This window comes from Cucurbita moschata, unplaced genomic scaffold (genome assembly GCF_002738365.1).
Source record: "Cucurbita moschata cultivar Rifu unplaced genomic scaffold, Cmos_1.0 Cmo_Scf00041, whole genome shotgun sequence".
In the NCBI taxonomy this organism is placed as follows: Eukaryota; Viridiplantae; Streptophyta; class Magnoliopsida; order Cucurbitales; family Cucurbitaceae; genus Cucurbita; species Cucurbita moschata.
The window spans coordinates 206,953-223,698 of NW_019268557.1; the positions used below are offsets into that span (position 1 = coordinate 206,953).

The following is a 16,746-nucleotide window of genomic DNA, read 5'->3' on the forward strand; positions in this document are numbered from 1 at the left end:
TTTTTTTTTTTTTTTTTTTTTTTTTTTTTTTTTTTTTTTTTTTTTTTTTTTGTCTGTGGAAAGCAATTTGTGCAAGAACCGCAACACACACACACACACACACACACAGTATCAAATGATTGATGGCCCTACATTTCATGGCGGTCAGCTGGCCATTAACATGAAAATTATAATAATTAACAACAATAACGATAACGATACAAAAATAAAAGCAAACCATAGTACACATTCACATCAACTTAATTTTAAAAACGGACTGACCTTTCAGATGAGGTAGTATTTATCTCGACACTCAACTTCAGCGCAGATGCAACTTTCTCGGCAATCCTTTGTTTCTCCGCAGAAGCTAACCCATCAAGCAAGAATACAGCCCTTCAGTATCCAACCTTCAATATTTAAATTTGGAGTGACAGAAAGCATGTCAACCAACATGGAAAAAGGACTACCTGCTTTCATTGCCTCCTTAGCTAGTTGCTCGTCCAAACCTGAATGCTTTGCTTGACCACGCACAACTTCACTGTATAAACTCTGTCTTGTCTCCTCATTCCCAACTATCTTTACTTTGGATATTCTCTCAGGTCCAAGCTTATTAATGATAGATCTAACAATTAAGAAACACATTGGAAATATTAGCTTTAACATTCATATTGTAAAATTAAAAGAAAAAAAAAACAAACAAACAAATTACAACACTGTGACAAACATTCTATAAATTGTGAGAAAATGACTTTTAATCCAACATTAAAAAAAAATGTTTTTAACTGTGGTATCTTTAACATTAACATGAATATACCTAGCAATTTCTTCTCCACTTTTGCTGTAGGCTGTGAGAATAATCACAGGTATTCCCTCGTCATATGCATTGTCAATGAAACTGCAGAAATGAAATGTAGCTCCATTTAATAAAGAAACAATCAAGAGATTGATTTGTAGATACACTTTGACAATTGACATGATATCAACTATTATTGCAAGTGTTATCTCATTCGAAGTGAAAAGCAGCAAGCAACAGGTTAACGTGTATAGCATGACATTAAGCAATATCTGAAATTGTATCTTCCCTTACAAAGCTCCTAACATTTATAGATTGATAAACGACCGATGAGTTTCTAAGGAGAGTTAATTTTCCCACTTTTCATAACATTTCAAGGATAAAATCCTTACATTTCCTAGAATTTCATAAACCAATTTCATTTCATGATGATCTTGATCAGATTAAGCTATGCTTGCTAATATGCCTGCCTATTTTATTTCTATCTTCTGATGCTGCAGCCAACAAGTTTGAGGAGCTAACTAGGACTTCTTCAGAAAGATCCCAGTCTTGCATGTTGTGGTCATTTGAATAAAATGAGCATTAGAGAATCAGGCTTCTTCCATTTGGAAGTATATTGAAAATGGGAAGCCCATATAAAAAAGATTTAGACAAATCAGTAACTAAATGAGCATTATTGCTTCTGAACCATGGATCACATAGCCTGGCGTAACAGTATTTTCTTCCTCAAAAAAATAAAATAAAAACCAAATGAGCAAGAAAATCAAAACAATATAACATGATAACAGAAAGAAGTCAATTTCCCAACACGGCATCCAAACATCATAGGAAACCAATTTATTTCCACTCTAACAAGAAAGAGGCGTCCAAATTAGAATAGATGGACTAATTAAACAATATAGATGACGTAACAGGAATTCCCATGAACCATTCAACCAGGATTCAGTTAGGAGCACTCACTCTTCAACTCCAGGCCGTAAAGGTAAACTTTGTGAGACCATCAATTCATCTGATGCATTTTTCTGCCAATAATGGATCAAAAAAATGTTCCATCATATTTTTTTTTAAAAATTATAGGAGAGAGATAAAAAAAAAAAAACATTGTTTTAGCATCAGTTTAAATTGTAATACTCACAAGAGGAATGCCATAACAAATGAATATAACGTATAACAAAAGAAGTATATTCTACAAAAAAATAGTTGGAGATGGAGAGGGGCGGGTGGGGGCATGCATACAAACTTAAGCACCAGAAGATATCAACAAAGAATAAGACCTAGACGTGACTGGCTAATCCAGACAATCACTTGTTCTTCATTGTAAATAGACTCAATACATAGTAAGATTGTAAGCATTTGTATTCAACTCCAATCTCAACAAGATCCTAGATTCGTGTTTGAGATCACTAATTCAGGTCCTCCCTTCATAAGGAAAGATGCCTTTTTTTTTTTTTGTGGATAAATGGGAGTCAGAGCTTTGCTCCCCACCCGCACCCACCCCTAGGTCCAAACCTGGGAAACACTTAATCAAATGCCTAGTGGCATGATAAAAGCCGATGATCGTAAGCTATGTCCTCCATCACGATCTCGAATGAAATTATCCATGGATAAGGGGTTTGTGGTATTAAGCTCATCCAAGGGTTCGAATTTGGGGGCAGAAAGATGTCATCTTAGGAAGTAGTTTAGAAAGGAATAAATACAAGATAGTTTTAGGAAAGGGATAGAGAGGACCTGTATATTTGGGAGTGAGTCAAGATTATCAAGGCTAGATGTTTGTTTTTTACAAAGAAGTTATTTAATTATCCAATTTTTCTTTATCATTTCATCGAATTAAAAGCTTTTGCCAAGAAATGCATGGATGTCGGAAATTGAAAGGATGGAAAATCCTCATCGCAAGCTTTGTTACTAATAACATTTCAATACAATTTAAGTTATTTCCAAAGACATGTCAAAGAAGGGAGACAAGATTAACCGAATGGTTAAACCCTTCTCTCGTGAGGAGAAGAGAAAACTTTAAGATATATAGGTAAATTTTACAGAACTCGAAGCTTCTGAATACAAGCAAATATCTGCAAGAAAAATAATGGTTATGCACTTCTCTTTGAATTAACTGCCTGAGGGAACCTACAATCAAGCGCCTAAGCAATAACTGCCAGATATCTCATGCATATATGGTCAACAGAAGTACCTTTTCTCGCAGAACACTTTTAATAAATGATTCCTTCTCATTTGTTGGTAGTGAAGTCGGCCAACCAATCTGTAATGAAGAAACACTTCGACTGACTGAAAAATGTATTTCATACCCAAGGAAAAAGAAGCAGTGACCAAAAATACTAGGTCAGAATCTCAAAACAAGAAAAGAAACTCACACGGTTAAAATACATAATTAGCATCCGTTCCTCATTAGCAGCATTCTTCCTGTGAAAGAAATTGAAAATATTTTCAATAATCTTGACTCGCGATAGTGATAGAGCCTTAGCTTGATTATACTATGCCAAGTAGGGTTCTGGAACATGTTGATTTCTTCTTCTCAATGATCTTTTATTTCGTACTGTAAAGTGGCTGATAACCTTTTCTCTATTTTCCTTAATCGTCTATTTGAAGATGAGGAGAAACTTCTTTGGCTCAAACTTTATCAAAAGTTTTTGTGGTGGTTGGATAGAGACCTCAAATTGTTTGTAGAATTTTTTAATCTTTTATGGACACCCTCTTTGTTACAGCTTCTTGGTGTACGCTTTATAGAGTTTTGTAACGATTCTCCTCTAAATGATATTTTGACTAATTGGAGGGCTTTCATGTAACCTCCCGTGGCTCAAGGGTCACCTTTCCTCCCTTCTCCCTTATATATTTCATTGATCTACAAATACCTTGTTCCTTAATTTAACAAACATCCGAGAGGTCTGTATCTCTCCCACTAAACTAAGCTTAAAGTCCACCAACTTCAACATCGAATGGTCAGAAAAGCAAAGACGCCTAAATTTTGTTAAATTGAATAAATCAGACTGGAACTGTACAAAAAAAAGTGAATAAATTTTTAAGATGCTAAATTTATCATATATTCATTTTGAAAACAAATATGAGCATAATGGCATTCGTTCAAAATATAGGTAGATTAGATCGTATCAGCAAGAGCTAAACCTGACAAGGTCTGAATATACAGGATCAGTCCAATTTGCACAGTCAAGTCCAAGCTTCCGAAATGCTGTCAGCACAAAGTTAGATAATGATCATCCAAAACACATAAATCAAAATTAACTATAGAATTTAGATTTGTTGATGAAGAAGTATGAAAAGATTAGCACCCTCATTGAAAGCTTGGCGATTAGTTGAGCGATATGCATCCACAAGGACTCTGGAAGGAAGGGAAAAAAAGAGTTAAAGGGAAGAAACTCCAAACCTGCCTGACTCATGAAACGTTACAAAATTGGAGAGCATAAAATATTGATTGTTTATTAGGTCAAATCACCAAGACAATATTGTCCAACGACCCAAACTCAAATCAATGCAGCCTATTGCCTCCCTGGCAACATTGCGTTCACACTATGCTTCTTTTCTTTTCTTTTTTTTTTCTTTTTTTTTAACTTCTTTTCTCAAAATTTTGTCTTTCTTTCTCTGGTTTTATCAAATATCCGCAGAAGCTTTTACGAGCAACACAATCATCACAACTCATAAGGAACTTAGTACGTATTCAAAGATGTAAAACAAAAAGTTAGTCATCCAGAGATATGGTTTGAAAGGGAAAGACCTTCTTGGTCTACTTTAACAGCTGGACATGGACAAGGGCCCGTTTGAAGTGATTGGTAGGTTGAAGGGAACAAGGCCACAGTCTAAGATGAGTGATCCGGTACTTGGTTCCTCTTGGTGAAAGCTTATAAGATCTGGTTGTTCATCTTTCATATTTAGTTATTTTCACCGACGTGAAGGGGCGAGGGGTAGTTAAAGCTGCCAGTTAATCCTAACGTAGTCCAATCATTTTTCAGGTCTGAATCAGATTCTTTCTCTTTCCTAAAAATAATAATTATTATTATAAATAAATAAATAAATCAGAGATATTTCCCACTTTGTGATTCTTTAACATTTATGTACTGTTTATGATGGTTAACGTTGCCTCTATTGATGCAAGTATTTGCCTGGAAATGAATTCTATCATCTTTTCTTTCGTTTAGATCTACAAATGAGGGAAGACAACCAAAACTGCCAGTTTCCATACTTGGGCCGTTCGAAAGATCGTAGGTCCAATAATTAAGAGTACTGTCTACCGATTTTCTGACGGTGTCCTATAATGGCCTAAAATTTTCTTGATTCAACATGCGAACAAGATAAAAGATGAGCTTGGTTAGGCACGTGATAAAACTAAAGAACGTAAAGAATTTAAACTGCAAAAAGTAAACACATTGATTTAGAAATCTAAAGGCACATTGGTCGGGCAAAAACGGTGGAATAAATCGTCGTAATTCAAGCATCTGATAGACTTGATCTAAACGGCGTCCACCGGAAGAGCGTTTGTGCAGGCAGATAAAAAATAATAATGGTAATATTAGAGATGACACCATAAAGCTAACAAAGCAGTTTCGTGAACTTAAAACAGAAGTCGAACTGAGAAAGACAAGTGTTACGGCGTCAATACGTTCTTAAAATTAAACACTAGCTAGGTATTTGTGTAATACTTGTCCATAAAGAGAAGAAGCGTATTCGGATAAGCAAAACAATTCGAACCAGCAATAATGAGTAAAGAGATTGAATGCGTGGAATTAAAAGAACAATTGTAGGAAATCACCCTTCAACTTCGAGAAGAACCGCGAGTTCTTGGGATGAGTAGTTGTTAGAACGGCTGGTAGTGCTGGGAGCAACTGGTGTCCTGATTCGTAAACTCTTCCCAATGGAGCTAACGCTTCTCGAGAAAACAGAGAGATGTGGAGAAGACGGATGGAATCTGGTTGTTGGCAGATTAAGTGCGGCATGGGAGTAGAAGCAATTGCAAGATGTGGTTCTTTTGATAGGATGAGTATAGAGCGTGGAGCAGGAGGTTATTTCCATGGCGGTTGTTGAAGGATTTAGACCACAGCTCCGATGACCTCCTCCCGCTGATTTCACCACTGTTTTCCCCCTTCGCTAAAAAGATCCGTCCACATCCGCAACTGAAGTTATCGGAAATAAACAAATATGCTGAAAATATCTTTGACCTCTGTTGTTTACTTTGAACCAATTTTGGCTATATATTGTTTAAAAAATTGTACTTATTTTATCGCTATTAATTATTTTAAAACAATGATCTTATAATGTATTCCATCTTATAATAAGTTTAACCGCTATTTGTATAAATTTGTAAAGGTTGAGGTGGTAATTTTGGATTTAAATTAATTAATATATACAATAAAAAAATAGCATTTAAATTAATTATTGATTTTTATATTTGTAACGTCTGGGGTAATTTTGGATTTAAGGAACATACTAGAAAGGAAAATAAAAAAGCCCAATAGAAATCTCGGCCCAAAAACGTAACTTATGACCCAATCATACGAAAATTTACCCAAAGGCTCCATTGTTTGCCTTTGCCTATGTGGGGTTGATGCCGATGTTAATTTTTCAATCTCGTGCGACCTTAGCTAGTGAAGTTCTTAGTTAATCCAATTCGACCTCCTTCCACCTTGTATACGAGAGAAATGAGATACATTAGGCTATCCTTCATATAATTACTTTATTTTGAAGTAGTGAAGGTAACCTTTTACGCCTTAGGTCATCCATCTCGTGCATTGACGAGATATGACGGATGCATTTACTCCCAACTTACTCTTCAATTTACATATGTAATTATTTTATTTAAATATTAATTATATATCTTATAATATGAACTAAATCGCTATACATTTTAAAGTACGTGGACTAAATTGTTTCAAACTAACCTTTATAAACTAAATTTTTATTTTTTTTATACAGCAAATGAACACATAGAAATTTTGACACGTGTCCTTGAAAGAGCTAGTACACGTCAGTTACTGTCGAACTATGTTATTGTCACATAAACTAATTATTATTTTTATACAATCTTAGTGTCTAACACCTAAGTTGTTGTGTTGTGTGTGTTGTGGTGGGTAGTTGGTTATTTGTTATTTATAAGACAGATATTTACATGGTTTAATTGTCCAGATCATAAGAATGATTCACTCGGAAAAAAATATAATTACACTTTTTTAACATGTATTTGGTGACGTACCTAGCAAATGTTATTTTTTTTACATAAAGTGTGAAGTCTATTTTGTAAATGATGAAAGTAGCAACTGTATATCAACTGAATATTTGGCTAAAATTTTACATTCTCTACGATGTTAAATCACTCAGATCAAATTTATAATCAAGTTGGTAGGTTATAATATATTATGTTAATTTTGCATTGTTCAGCGAGTTTTTCGAGAGGTGACTTCTCTTGCTTGCTTGTTACACGAGTTATCTTCCAAAAGAGGTGAATTAATCTTCTCCATCCAAGATCGGTTATAGAGACCCCATATACTTAAGACAAGAAAAATGTGCACTAGAAGTGGTCAGAAATGCCGTCCAGCCTCTAGAGGGATACAATGGGAAAGATAGCTTTTGATATTTAATACACTGTCGAAATATATTTCAAAATCTCACTCCTAACCTCGTATGTGTAGCTTCAAAACGATGCTCATTTACATAGACGTTTATGGATAAAAAAACAAGAGTTACCCTCACGTATCGACGTGCAACCATAATCTCGTATAAGTTAGAAACAAGTGAAACCTTTGGCATATAGGTAATAATTTACTATATTACATTAATACAACAACATTATAAAAATAATCAAACAAAGTGAAGGCCACATTACATCTATAATAAATGCAGAAATATAAGAAGATCTAACGATGTCTCGTTTGTATGGTAGTGTGATTATGTCAATTAATTTATACAAATATTTTTATAAACATACAAAAATAAATCATATTATAAAGTATGGATATCGACCTACAACTTATTTTAGTCGCATGCATTTATTATTAATCATTTAAAGTTACCGTGTGATACATTATTGTGGTGGAGGAGTTTGTGGAATAATTTTGTTATGCAATTTCTAAATTTAAGAATTATTACAAGAGGTGTAGTTGAAAATGATTATAGAATTGATAATTATAAAAAAGTAGAGATAATTTGATGATAGTTTTTTTACTTTAATCCGACTTTTAAGTATTAACGTGAATATCAACATCATTGATACTTATTCATTAGTTTAAGACGGTAAGTCCTTTTAACTTTATGTTTATTGCATAGGAAAAAAAAAAAGAAAAACTTTTAGATAAGATCAAACATAATAATATTTTTATTATTTGAACGGAAAGTGGAAAAGTTTTTAAATTAAAACAAAGAACTCAACACGTACGCATAATTCGGGCATATTTAATATAGTCAAGAAAAAAATGGAAATAATAAATATAAGACAACGGTCAATCACGTCACATGCAGCAAAGGAGGCAAACCAGATATGTGATTTTTAAAAAAAATTAAATATTGGTTACTAACTTACCATATCAACTCAAGTCAGTTCAATTTTTTTTTTTAAAATTAAGCTATTAAATATAAATTTAAATTTTATGTGAAATAAAATATTAAAATTGTATTTAATAGAGAAAAAAAAAAAAGTTGGGAGATTAAATCAGTAATTACAAATTTTATTTTTAAAATTTGAGGTGTGTTTATTTGAAAAATGGGCATTTGGGAACATTTCCAGGCTTTGAAAATGCCCGCGGACGGATTTAAATAATCTGAATTAGTGCAAAAAGAAAATCGACCGGGCAGTTCAATTGGATCACTATCCGCTCCCCAGCTACTCTCACTATAGTCTTGTTTATAGCTTTGTTTCGGACCCCACTGCGGACCCTACAATTTGAACCGCTCAACCATTGTAAAATTTAATCTAATATTACGTCACGCGCTGTCAAGAATGTTCGTAAGACCACGCGCTTTCCTCTGCCACGTTGTCGCTTTTTATTGGTTCATACTGACACGAGTGCAGGCCGACGAGTGGGAATGGCTCTCCCCGAATGCGTACACCCCAAAATACCCTTCTGTCTCACAGAGAATGAGAAACGAAAAAAAAAGAAAAAAAAGAGGAGGAGCGAAATCTCTTTCTTCCACTCTCTCCCCATCGCTTCTTCTTTCGCGCTTCCCTTTTCCCTCCCCTCCCCTCTCTCTGTCTGTTCGCTCTGATTCAGGGCATCGCTTTGTAGCATTTCTTCGTCGAGACTTGCGTTCTGCCTGTTGCAGGTACTTGCCTTTGAGGAATATAGAGATAGAGACAATTCTGCATTTGTTTTTGTTGTAGATAGGATCAAAAGTTAGTAAAAAATGTCGGAGGAGGAGAAACTGCTTAAGGAGGCGAAGAAACTACCGTGGGAGGATCGGCTGTCGCACAAGAATTGGAAGGTCAGGAGCGAGGCCAACATTGATCTAGCAGCCGTATGCGACTCCATTACGGATCCTAAGGATTCTCGTCTCCGCGAATTTGGTGAGTCCACTTAGGTCCATTTCCACTTATTAGATCTGTTATAATGGCTCTGCAGCTCACCATTGACGATCGAGTGTTTTGATTGGTATGGATCTTTGCTCATGCATTTCGTTTCTGATTTCTTTAGGTCCGTTATTTAGGAAGACCGTCGCGGATTCTAACGCACCAGTGCAAGAGAAGGCACTGGATGCATTAATTGCTTACTTACGAGCTGCTGACGCAGATGCGGGGAGGTGGAAATTCTTTTGTTGCTCTATCTGAACCCGTAACTTTATTTAGTCATCCACATTTGTGTTTCTGGTTCTTTAGAGTTACCGGTTAACGTTCTGATTGTATTTTCTTTTGGAAATTGTCGTTTATAGGTTCGCCAAAGAAACTTGTGACGCAATTGTTGCAAAATGCTTAACTGGTAGACCTAAGACCGTGGAGAAAGCCCAAGCAGTGTTTATGCTCTGGGTAGAACTAGAAGCCGTGGATGTTTTCCTGGTATTTTTTTTCCTAATCCCATAGTTTCAAGCATTGATTTTAGAATGTTGCATTTTGATGCCAGCGGTTTATATTCCATGGTGCACGTTTCAATCATTAGGAAGTGTGCTAGCATACTGTATACAGTTTTTGAAGATTGAGAGTGGTTTATGAGATTCATAAGAGAATATCACTTTTGGAGGTGTACATGCTTCCTCCTAGATTTTCTTATTATTTGCTTTGGCAGTTTTCAAGTATGGAGGCTTTGCTTCTTATTTCTTATGGGTAAAACTTAGAAGTTAATTTTCTAACTACTCATATGATTCCAATAATAATAATATCAAATTCATGTGTTATTCCACCAAATTATACTTTAACGACCAGGACTAGATTTTAAGACACAGTTATAACTATACTTACAGATACTTGGACGCATCATTAAATTTCTTGCTTACACCTGAATATTCAAAATAGGGAGAATGTGATCATATCTGTGCTTGGAGGAAGAAGCATACTTATTTCACATTGGTCGTGAATAACACATGAATTTGATATTATTATTATTGGAATCATACTGCATTTCCTCCAAGCACAGGAAGAAGCATATCTGTGCCTGAATATTCAGAAAAGCATACTGCATATCTGTTCCTATTTTGAAGAAGCATACTGCATTTCTGTACTTATTTCACAGATATGCTTTTTTGAATATTCAGGCACAGGAAGAAGCATACTGCATTTCTGTGCCTGAATACTTATTTCAGGCACAGAATGTGATCATAACTATACTTTTTTCTTTTTGCAAACTGCATTTTCATTTTTTTCCTTCGTTTCATCAGTAACATATATTTCAGATCGTTTAGAATAAAAGACTAACGCAAACTGCAATTTCAATTCATTTGACATTTATATACATGTATTGAGGCCTATTCTTGCATCTCACATCAGAAGGTTTATGCTATTATAGGATGCAATGGAAAAAGCTATAAAGAATAAAGTTGCAAAAGCAGTTGTCCCTGCAATTGATGTCATGTTTCAAGCTTTGAGGTTTGTATTTTGATATTGATGGTGTAATTTTTTTGTCATTTATTTTTATTTTATTGTGTAATTCATTTATGATTTTCCTCATGAAAATAGTGACTTTGGAGCAAAAGTAGTTCCTCCAAAACGAATTTTAAAGATGCTTCCAGAACTCTTTGACCATCAAGATCAGAATGTTCGCGCATCTTCTAAGGGATTGACACTTGAGCTTTGTCGTTGGATTGGGAAAGACCCAGTAAAGTCTATATTGTTTGAAAAAATGAGGGATACAATGGTATGATGAATATTGATAGCTAATATAACATCCTTTATCAGTTCCTAAATGTAATTTTTTTTATCTTGAATTTTCAGAAAAAAGAGTTGGAGGCTGAGCTTGTCAATGTTACGGGGTCTGTTAGGCCTTCTCGGAAAATAAGGTTAACAACATCTTGTCTCTTTACATTCTTGCTAGTGCAACTTTATTTTTTATTTATTTATTTATTTTGTAAAGATATTATTACTATTGGCCTGATGGTGATTAGATCATGTCCTCTAAGCTGCCTTACTTGCCGTATTCACTTCAATTTTCTTTCATTGGAATGGCTATCATGTCGTTTTATTTTGATAACGAAATCTTATTTTTACTGGGATATTGGCAATTGTTTTTTTTTTCTTTTTGGGTTTGCTAACACCAATGGTAGACTTGAGATAAATTTTGTTTTATCAGTTTAAAGGTATAATTTTTTTTAGTGAAATTATGTCGACATTTTAATATGCTGACATGTTGAATGTTGTTGCTGTGTTGACAATTTCAAGCATTTTTAATTTGAGGATAAATTGAAAATGCTGCTATTATTGAAGAGAGAATGTAGAGAGAGGGAATAAGCAAGCTGTAGAGTATTGTGGGTGTTATACGGATGATTGGTGGGTGGACAACTAAACTTATGGTACTTATCTTGTATGTAGCTTGTTGCCGCCAAGGTATATCATAGCATAAGACCACAAAAATTCTGCGTCTAATGTTAATGCTGGACAGAGTTTCATAATATTAGTGGTTTTCCTCGCATTAATTATTAACTAGCTCTTTCTCTATTGTTTTTCCCTCTTTTCTTCCCCTACTTTTTAAACCGTTCAAATGATTTTTTTATTCTTCATATTCATAAATTTGGAACTTCAACTTATTTTTCGATATTAATATTTTCTCTATTGATTGCTTACCGATAGTATCTTTGTTGTTTAACAAGATGATCTCTGTTTTGTGGTTAATTTTGAAGTTTGTATGATGTTATAAATTATAACTTTATAAGTTTTTTCAGCTTTTATATAAATCCCACATTAGCTATTTTTACATCGAACTTTTTCATAGCAGCCAATTTAAAGGTTTCCTTATTGTATTCCTGTTGAGATTAATTATGTTACTTAGTTAGGTCCGAGCAAGACAAAGAGCCAGAAAAGGAAGATGCTTCTGAGGCTGTTGGTACAGGACCTTCTGAAGAATCTGTAGCTGATGGTATGTAGATGTTTACATATCAGTTTTCTTCATTTATTGTGATTAATTTTTGTTTGTCTAATGCTATGTATTTTGAGCAACATGAACAAAGCATTTATTAATCACTAAAAGCTTCTGACATTTAATACCCTTCAATTGTCAGTTCCTCAGGAAATGGATGAATATGATCTTGTTGATCCAGTAGACATATTGACTCCATTGGAAAAGTCAGGATTTTGGGATGGAGTGGTTGGTGATTTTGACCTTTTTCAATATATGTTTTCTATTAAAATATAAATTGTAATATGTATTGTAATATATATCTACTTTTGTTCCTACTAGCTGATTAAACTTAATGTTGATAGCCTTGAACTTCACTAGTTTTGCTACCCCACAAACTTATTTGTTAATTCTTGTTTTCTTTAGAAAGCTACAAAATGGTCAGAAAGAAAAGAGGCTGTTGCTGAACTAACCAAACTTGCTTCAACGAAAAAGATAGCACCTGGTGACTTTTCAGAAGTTTGTAGAACTTTAAAGAAGGTAAGATATCGTCTCTGTGACCCTTTTTTCTCTCTCAGGGGCTTGAATGGATTTCTTTGGCCAATTATATTTCTGTCGGTCTTTCAATTTGAAAAATAATTATGATAGGTCTCTGATTTCAATACCCTAGTCTGCAACTGCCCACCCAATGAACAAGACACTTTTGCTGCTTTGCAGTGCTAGTCTAGTATTCTCTATTCTGTAGCAAATATGTGATGGTGTAACATTCTTATATGTATCAATCATGTATATCATTTTTATATTACATTTCAGGGTCGTTTATAAGAAAAGCGTTTACAAAATTGGATCTGTTTAATCAGTAACCTTAATTTTCTTGCAATCCATTATAGTTACCTGAATTTTCTTGCACATATTGAAGAAAGATTACTTGCTTGAAAAAAGGTTCCATTATTTGACTTACCAACAAAATTTTGAACAATCATCACAGCTGATTACAGATGTGAATATTGCTGTTGCTGTCGAATCCATTCAAGCTATTGGCAATCTTTGCAGGGGTCTCAGAGCCAACTTTTCTGGGAGTTCACGATTCCTATTGCCAGTTTTACTTGTATGTATAATAGCTCATACTTTCCCCTAAATTGTTTAAAATATCTCAATCAAGATATTTTTTGCCGTCCATGTCACAACGATGTTATATTTTCTTATCTTCTTGTTAATGAATTGTTTTTGGCACGCTTCAGACCATGCTAACAATTGGATTTCGTTGTTTTTATAGGAAAAACTGAAAGAAAAAAAACCTGCTCTGACGGAGTCATTAACTCAAACTCTCCAAGCGATGCATAAGTCTGGATGCCTTAGTCTTTCTGACGTCATTGAAGGTGAGAGTTCTATTTGCTAGATTTGTCCTAGCAATTTTTAGGTAATGTTTGGGTCATAGTGTTTTTATTATTATTTTTTTAATGAGAAAAACAACATTTCATTGAGAAAATTGAAAGAATACGTAGGTACCTTCAAAAATGAAGCCCACAAAAGGGAGCACTACTAAAGAATGCTTACGATTATCCAAAAACAAGAAAAAAAATAGAGAATTAGGAGCATGGTTTAAGCTGTTCAAACTTTCTTCTTTCATCCCTAATTTTTTTTTTACATTTTTTTATCATTTCCAATTGGAGCGACATTTTTTTTGTTGTCATTCTTTAGACTATGGAGTTCTTTCCTTAGTAAAATAAGGTGGGAATGATTTTAATCATTGCTTTTGTGGCAGATGTCAAGACAGCAAGCAAAAACAAAGTTCCTCTTGTCCGCTCATTGACTTTAAGCTGGGTTACTTTCTGTCTTGAAACTAGTAACAAAGCTGTTGTCCTGAAGGTGCATAAGGAATATGTCCCTATATTTATGGAGGTCAGTGAATCCCATGCTTTAAGATTTTCTATGGTTAGTTTTTTAGTGTGTTATTTCAGAATTGTTTTATTTTCATCTTGTGCACTCTTTATTTCAGAATTCTCCATGTTTGTTTCTTTCAATTTATTCTTCTTCTTTCATGTTGTGGCCTGTGGGATGGGAAGTTTGGATTGTGAGAAACAAGACTGTTTCAAGGCATCGATACATATGGAGGGGATGTTTTCTATTTTTGTCTTTTCTTCTTTTTGCTTTCTGTGTGGCTTCCTTGTCAACTTATTTCGTGAATTTCTCTACTTTGATGAGAGCCAGTTAAAGCCTCTTTTTGTTGAGGCTTTGCCTGCCACTTATGTATATTATTCTAACAAATTAGTTTCCTGTTGGAAAATAAAGTTGTATCTCTTTTCAAATGGTTTCGAACAAGTATCATTTCTTATACATATGCGTAAGTGTGGGTAAACTATGTTTCTTATGCTTATATCATATTTACATGTGGGTATGCCAACATGTGGATTTTTTTAAACCCTAAATGTGGATTATTAACCCTTTCTCCTATTATTCTCTTTCTTTAGGCTTTACCCATTTGTTTATGCTATTCATTTGTTTGTCTTACTGAATCTTAATATAAATTTTTTCCCCCATTTTAGAGCCTTAATGATGGGACCCCTGATGTGAGGGATACGGCCTTTTTGGCATTGGCAGCAGTAGCAAAGGTAAGTGATTTCAGTCAACTACATATTTTTACATACTTTTTTAAATTAATACTTTGATTCTGCTGCTGCTGCCGTAACAACTTTCTGCTTGACTATGCTAGTCGGTAGGCATGAGACCTTTGGAGAGGTCCGTGGAGAAACTGGATGATGTGAGAAGGAAAAGACTATCTGAGATGATTATGGGCTCTGAAAGCAGTGTACCTTCTAATGGCTCAGGTTATTGACATTGAGTTTCTAGTAACTCAGAAATTTGATTAAATATTACCTAATTGATTTTTCTATTTCATTTATTTTCTAACTTTGCATTTCTCGTTTTTTCCGTTTAAACTTTTAGCAAAGTTCACACTACTATAATTTATGTTAACTTTCTGAAGTATGTATCATGGCAATGCAGCAAACCAAGCTCCTGGTGCAAGTGTTTCATCAGTTTCGGTAGGTCATGGATATTAAGATGTTTTCTACCAATGTTCCCAGCTTTGTATATGCTATATAGTTTATATAATTTTTCTTGAAACAATATATAAAATATGTTACTAAGAGCATTCTACCTTGAAATGATTCAAGTTTTTACTGTTTATGAATCCAAATGAATGATGCATTTCTATGTCATTTTCCTATTATGAGAACCAAAGCTTTCCGACAAACATGAGAAGAAACAGTGTTTGTATATCCTATACACATTGCATGACTTGGTGCCACGATTAAATGGGCAAGCTGTAAGCGCTCATATACCTTACAGTTACTAGTCATAGGTTTAAACCATGGAAGTTATCTGCCTTTAAGGGTCATATCTGGTAAACCCATATGCCTCTCTATGAATTTCTGGATACTTAATCTTGTAAAGTTGGGCTGGTTTGTGGGATTTTTCAACGTGTGTGTAATAGTATGAAAATCCATGATTAGAAAAAGAACACATTTGTATGTGTTAGTTTTTTCGATAGAAAACGAAGGTTACTTGTATAAGATAATGATAAAGAGTAAAAAGATGAGTTATATTATCAAAGAGGTGAACTTTCCAGATTGAATATCCCTCTCCTTCTTCCTGTTTTGATATATCGGTCGGTCGTGGATGTTATTATTAACAATCAGTTGGATCTTATATTGGTTTGTCTCCACATGGTACCTCAGTCCTGTCTTGGTCTTAGTTTCTCATTTTCTATTCGTTTAGTATTTGCTTTCTCTTCATCAATATTTAAACTGTTTCTTACAGAAAAATCTTCATTTTTTTTAATTATTATTTTTTTATTTTCTTAGTTATTATTTTATGGTGATATAATGGATTGAATATTTATGCAGGATTCAGGCGGTTTATTTGTCAAAAAATCTGCAGCAAGCATGCTTAGTGGAAAGAGGCCTGCACAGGCAGCTGTGAGTTAATTTTACCAGTGTTCTGGTTTCCAATGCAAAAAAATTTTATTCATTACTTGTGCAATACGTTCTTGTCATTATAATATATTCTTATAGTTCTATTTATATTTGCCAGCCTTCTAGTAAAAAAGGAAACTCGGCGAAATCAGGCACCAATAAGAAAGCAGATGGTAGTGTACCTAGTGGAGCTCCACCAAAATCTTCCAAGCCCATTGAAGTTCCAGAAGATGTTGAGGTAATCTAATAATTTGTCTAGGATGTGCTAGTTCTATCTTGTTCATGGATTTGGTTGGTGGGTTCATTCTGAAGGTTTTTGATGTTTCTTCTACTGCTTTGAGATTGTTTGCAGTGGCATGGCTCACAATCAGTGTAGTTGTTTCCATTATACCAACAACAATTTTATGCTTGGCTGCAATTTCCTGGCTTTTGGATTTTGGTTGGAGAGGATCTAGAGCCTTCTTCTTTTTTTTTTTTTTTTTTTTTTTTTTTTTTTTTTTTTTTTTTTTTT

General features: G+C 34.2%; 2 protein-coding genes across 4 annotated transcripts in view; one reads left to right on the plus strand and one right to left on the minus strand.

The window, feature by feature from the left end:
* LOC111433112 overlaps window positions 1-5,946 on the minus strand; it is an 8,212-nt gene extending 2,266 nt beyond the window's left edge. The window contains exons 1-9 of one of the 3 annotated variants that reach the window (XM_023070051.1): window positions 5,547-5,944; window positions 4,072-4,121; window positions 3,908-3,971; window positions 3,139-3,187; window positions 2,958-3,026; window positions 1,733-1,794; window positions 794-874; window positions 447-601; window positions 262-346 (exon numbers count right to left, since the gene is read on the minus strand). In XM_023070051.1, coding sequence (XP_022925819.1) covers window positions 262-346; window positions 447-601; window positions 794-874; window positions 1,733-1,794; window positions 2,958-3,026; window positions 3,139-3,187; window positions 3,908-3,971; window positions 4,072-4,121; window positions 5,547-5,806 — 875 coding nt within the window. In that variant the 5' untranslated portion in view covers window positions 5,807-5,944. Of the gene's footprint in view, window positions 1-261; window positions 347-446; window positions 602-793; window positions 875-1,732; window positions 1,795-2,957; window positions 3,027-3,138; window positions 3,188-3,907; window positions 3,972-4,071; window positions 4,122-5,546 lie in introns of all 3 variants that reach the window. The other 2 variants (XM_023070050.1, XM_023070052.1) reach the window with 2 other exon arrangements.
* Window positions 5,947-9,127: 3,181 nt separating this feature from the next.
* Window positions 9,128-16,746, plus strand: part of LOC111433042 (protein MOR1-like) — a 22,201-nt gene continuing 14,582 nt past the window's right edge. The window contains exons 1-17 of the mRNA XM_023069936.1: window positions 9,128-9,287; window positions 9,415-9,520; window positions 9,650-9,773; window positions 10,717-10,796; window positions 10,887-11,064; window positions 11,142-11,206; window positions 12,197-12,279; window positions 12,422-12,507; window positions 12,685-12,798; window positions 13,247-13,366; window positions 13,535-13,637; window positions 14,024-14,160; window positions 14,805-14,870; window positions 14,972-15,086; window positions 15,265-15,302; window positions 16,167-16,238; window positions 16,354-16,473. Coding sequence (XP_022925704.1) covers window positions 9,128-9,287; window positions 9,415-9,520; window positions 9,650-9,773; window positions 10,717-10,796; window positions 10,887-11,064; window positions 11,142-11,206; window positions 12,197-12,279; window positions 12,422-12,507; window positions 12,685-12,798; window positions 13,247-13,366; window positions 13,535-13,637; window positions 14,024-14,160; window positions 14,805-14,870; window positions 14,972-15,086; window positions 15,265-15,302; window positions 16,167-16,238; window positions 16,354-16,473 — 1,767 coding nt within the window. The remainder of the gene's footprint in view (window positions 9,288-9,414; window positions 9,521-9,649; window positions 9,774-10,716; window positions 10,797-10,886; window positions 11,065-11,141; window positions 11,207-12,196; window positions 12,280-12,421; window positions 12,508-12,684; window positions 12,799-13,246; window positions 13,367-13,534; window positions 13,638-14,023; window positions 14,161-14,804; window positions 14,871-14,971; window positions 15,087-15,264; window positions 15,303-16,166; window positions 16,239-16,353; window positions 16,474-16,746) is intronic.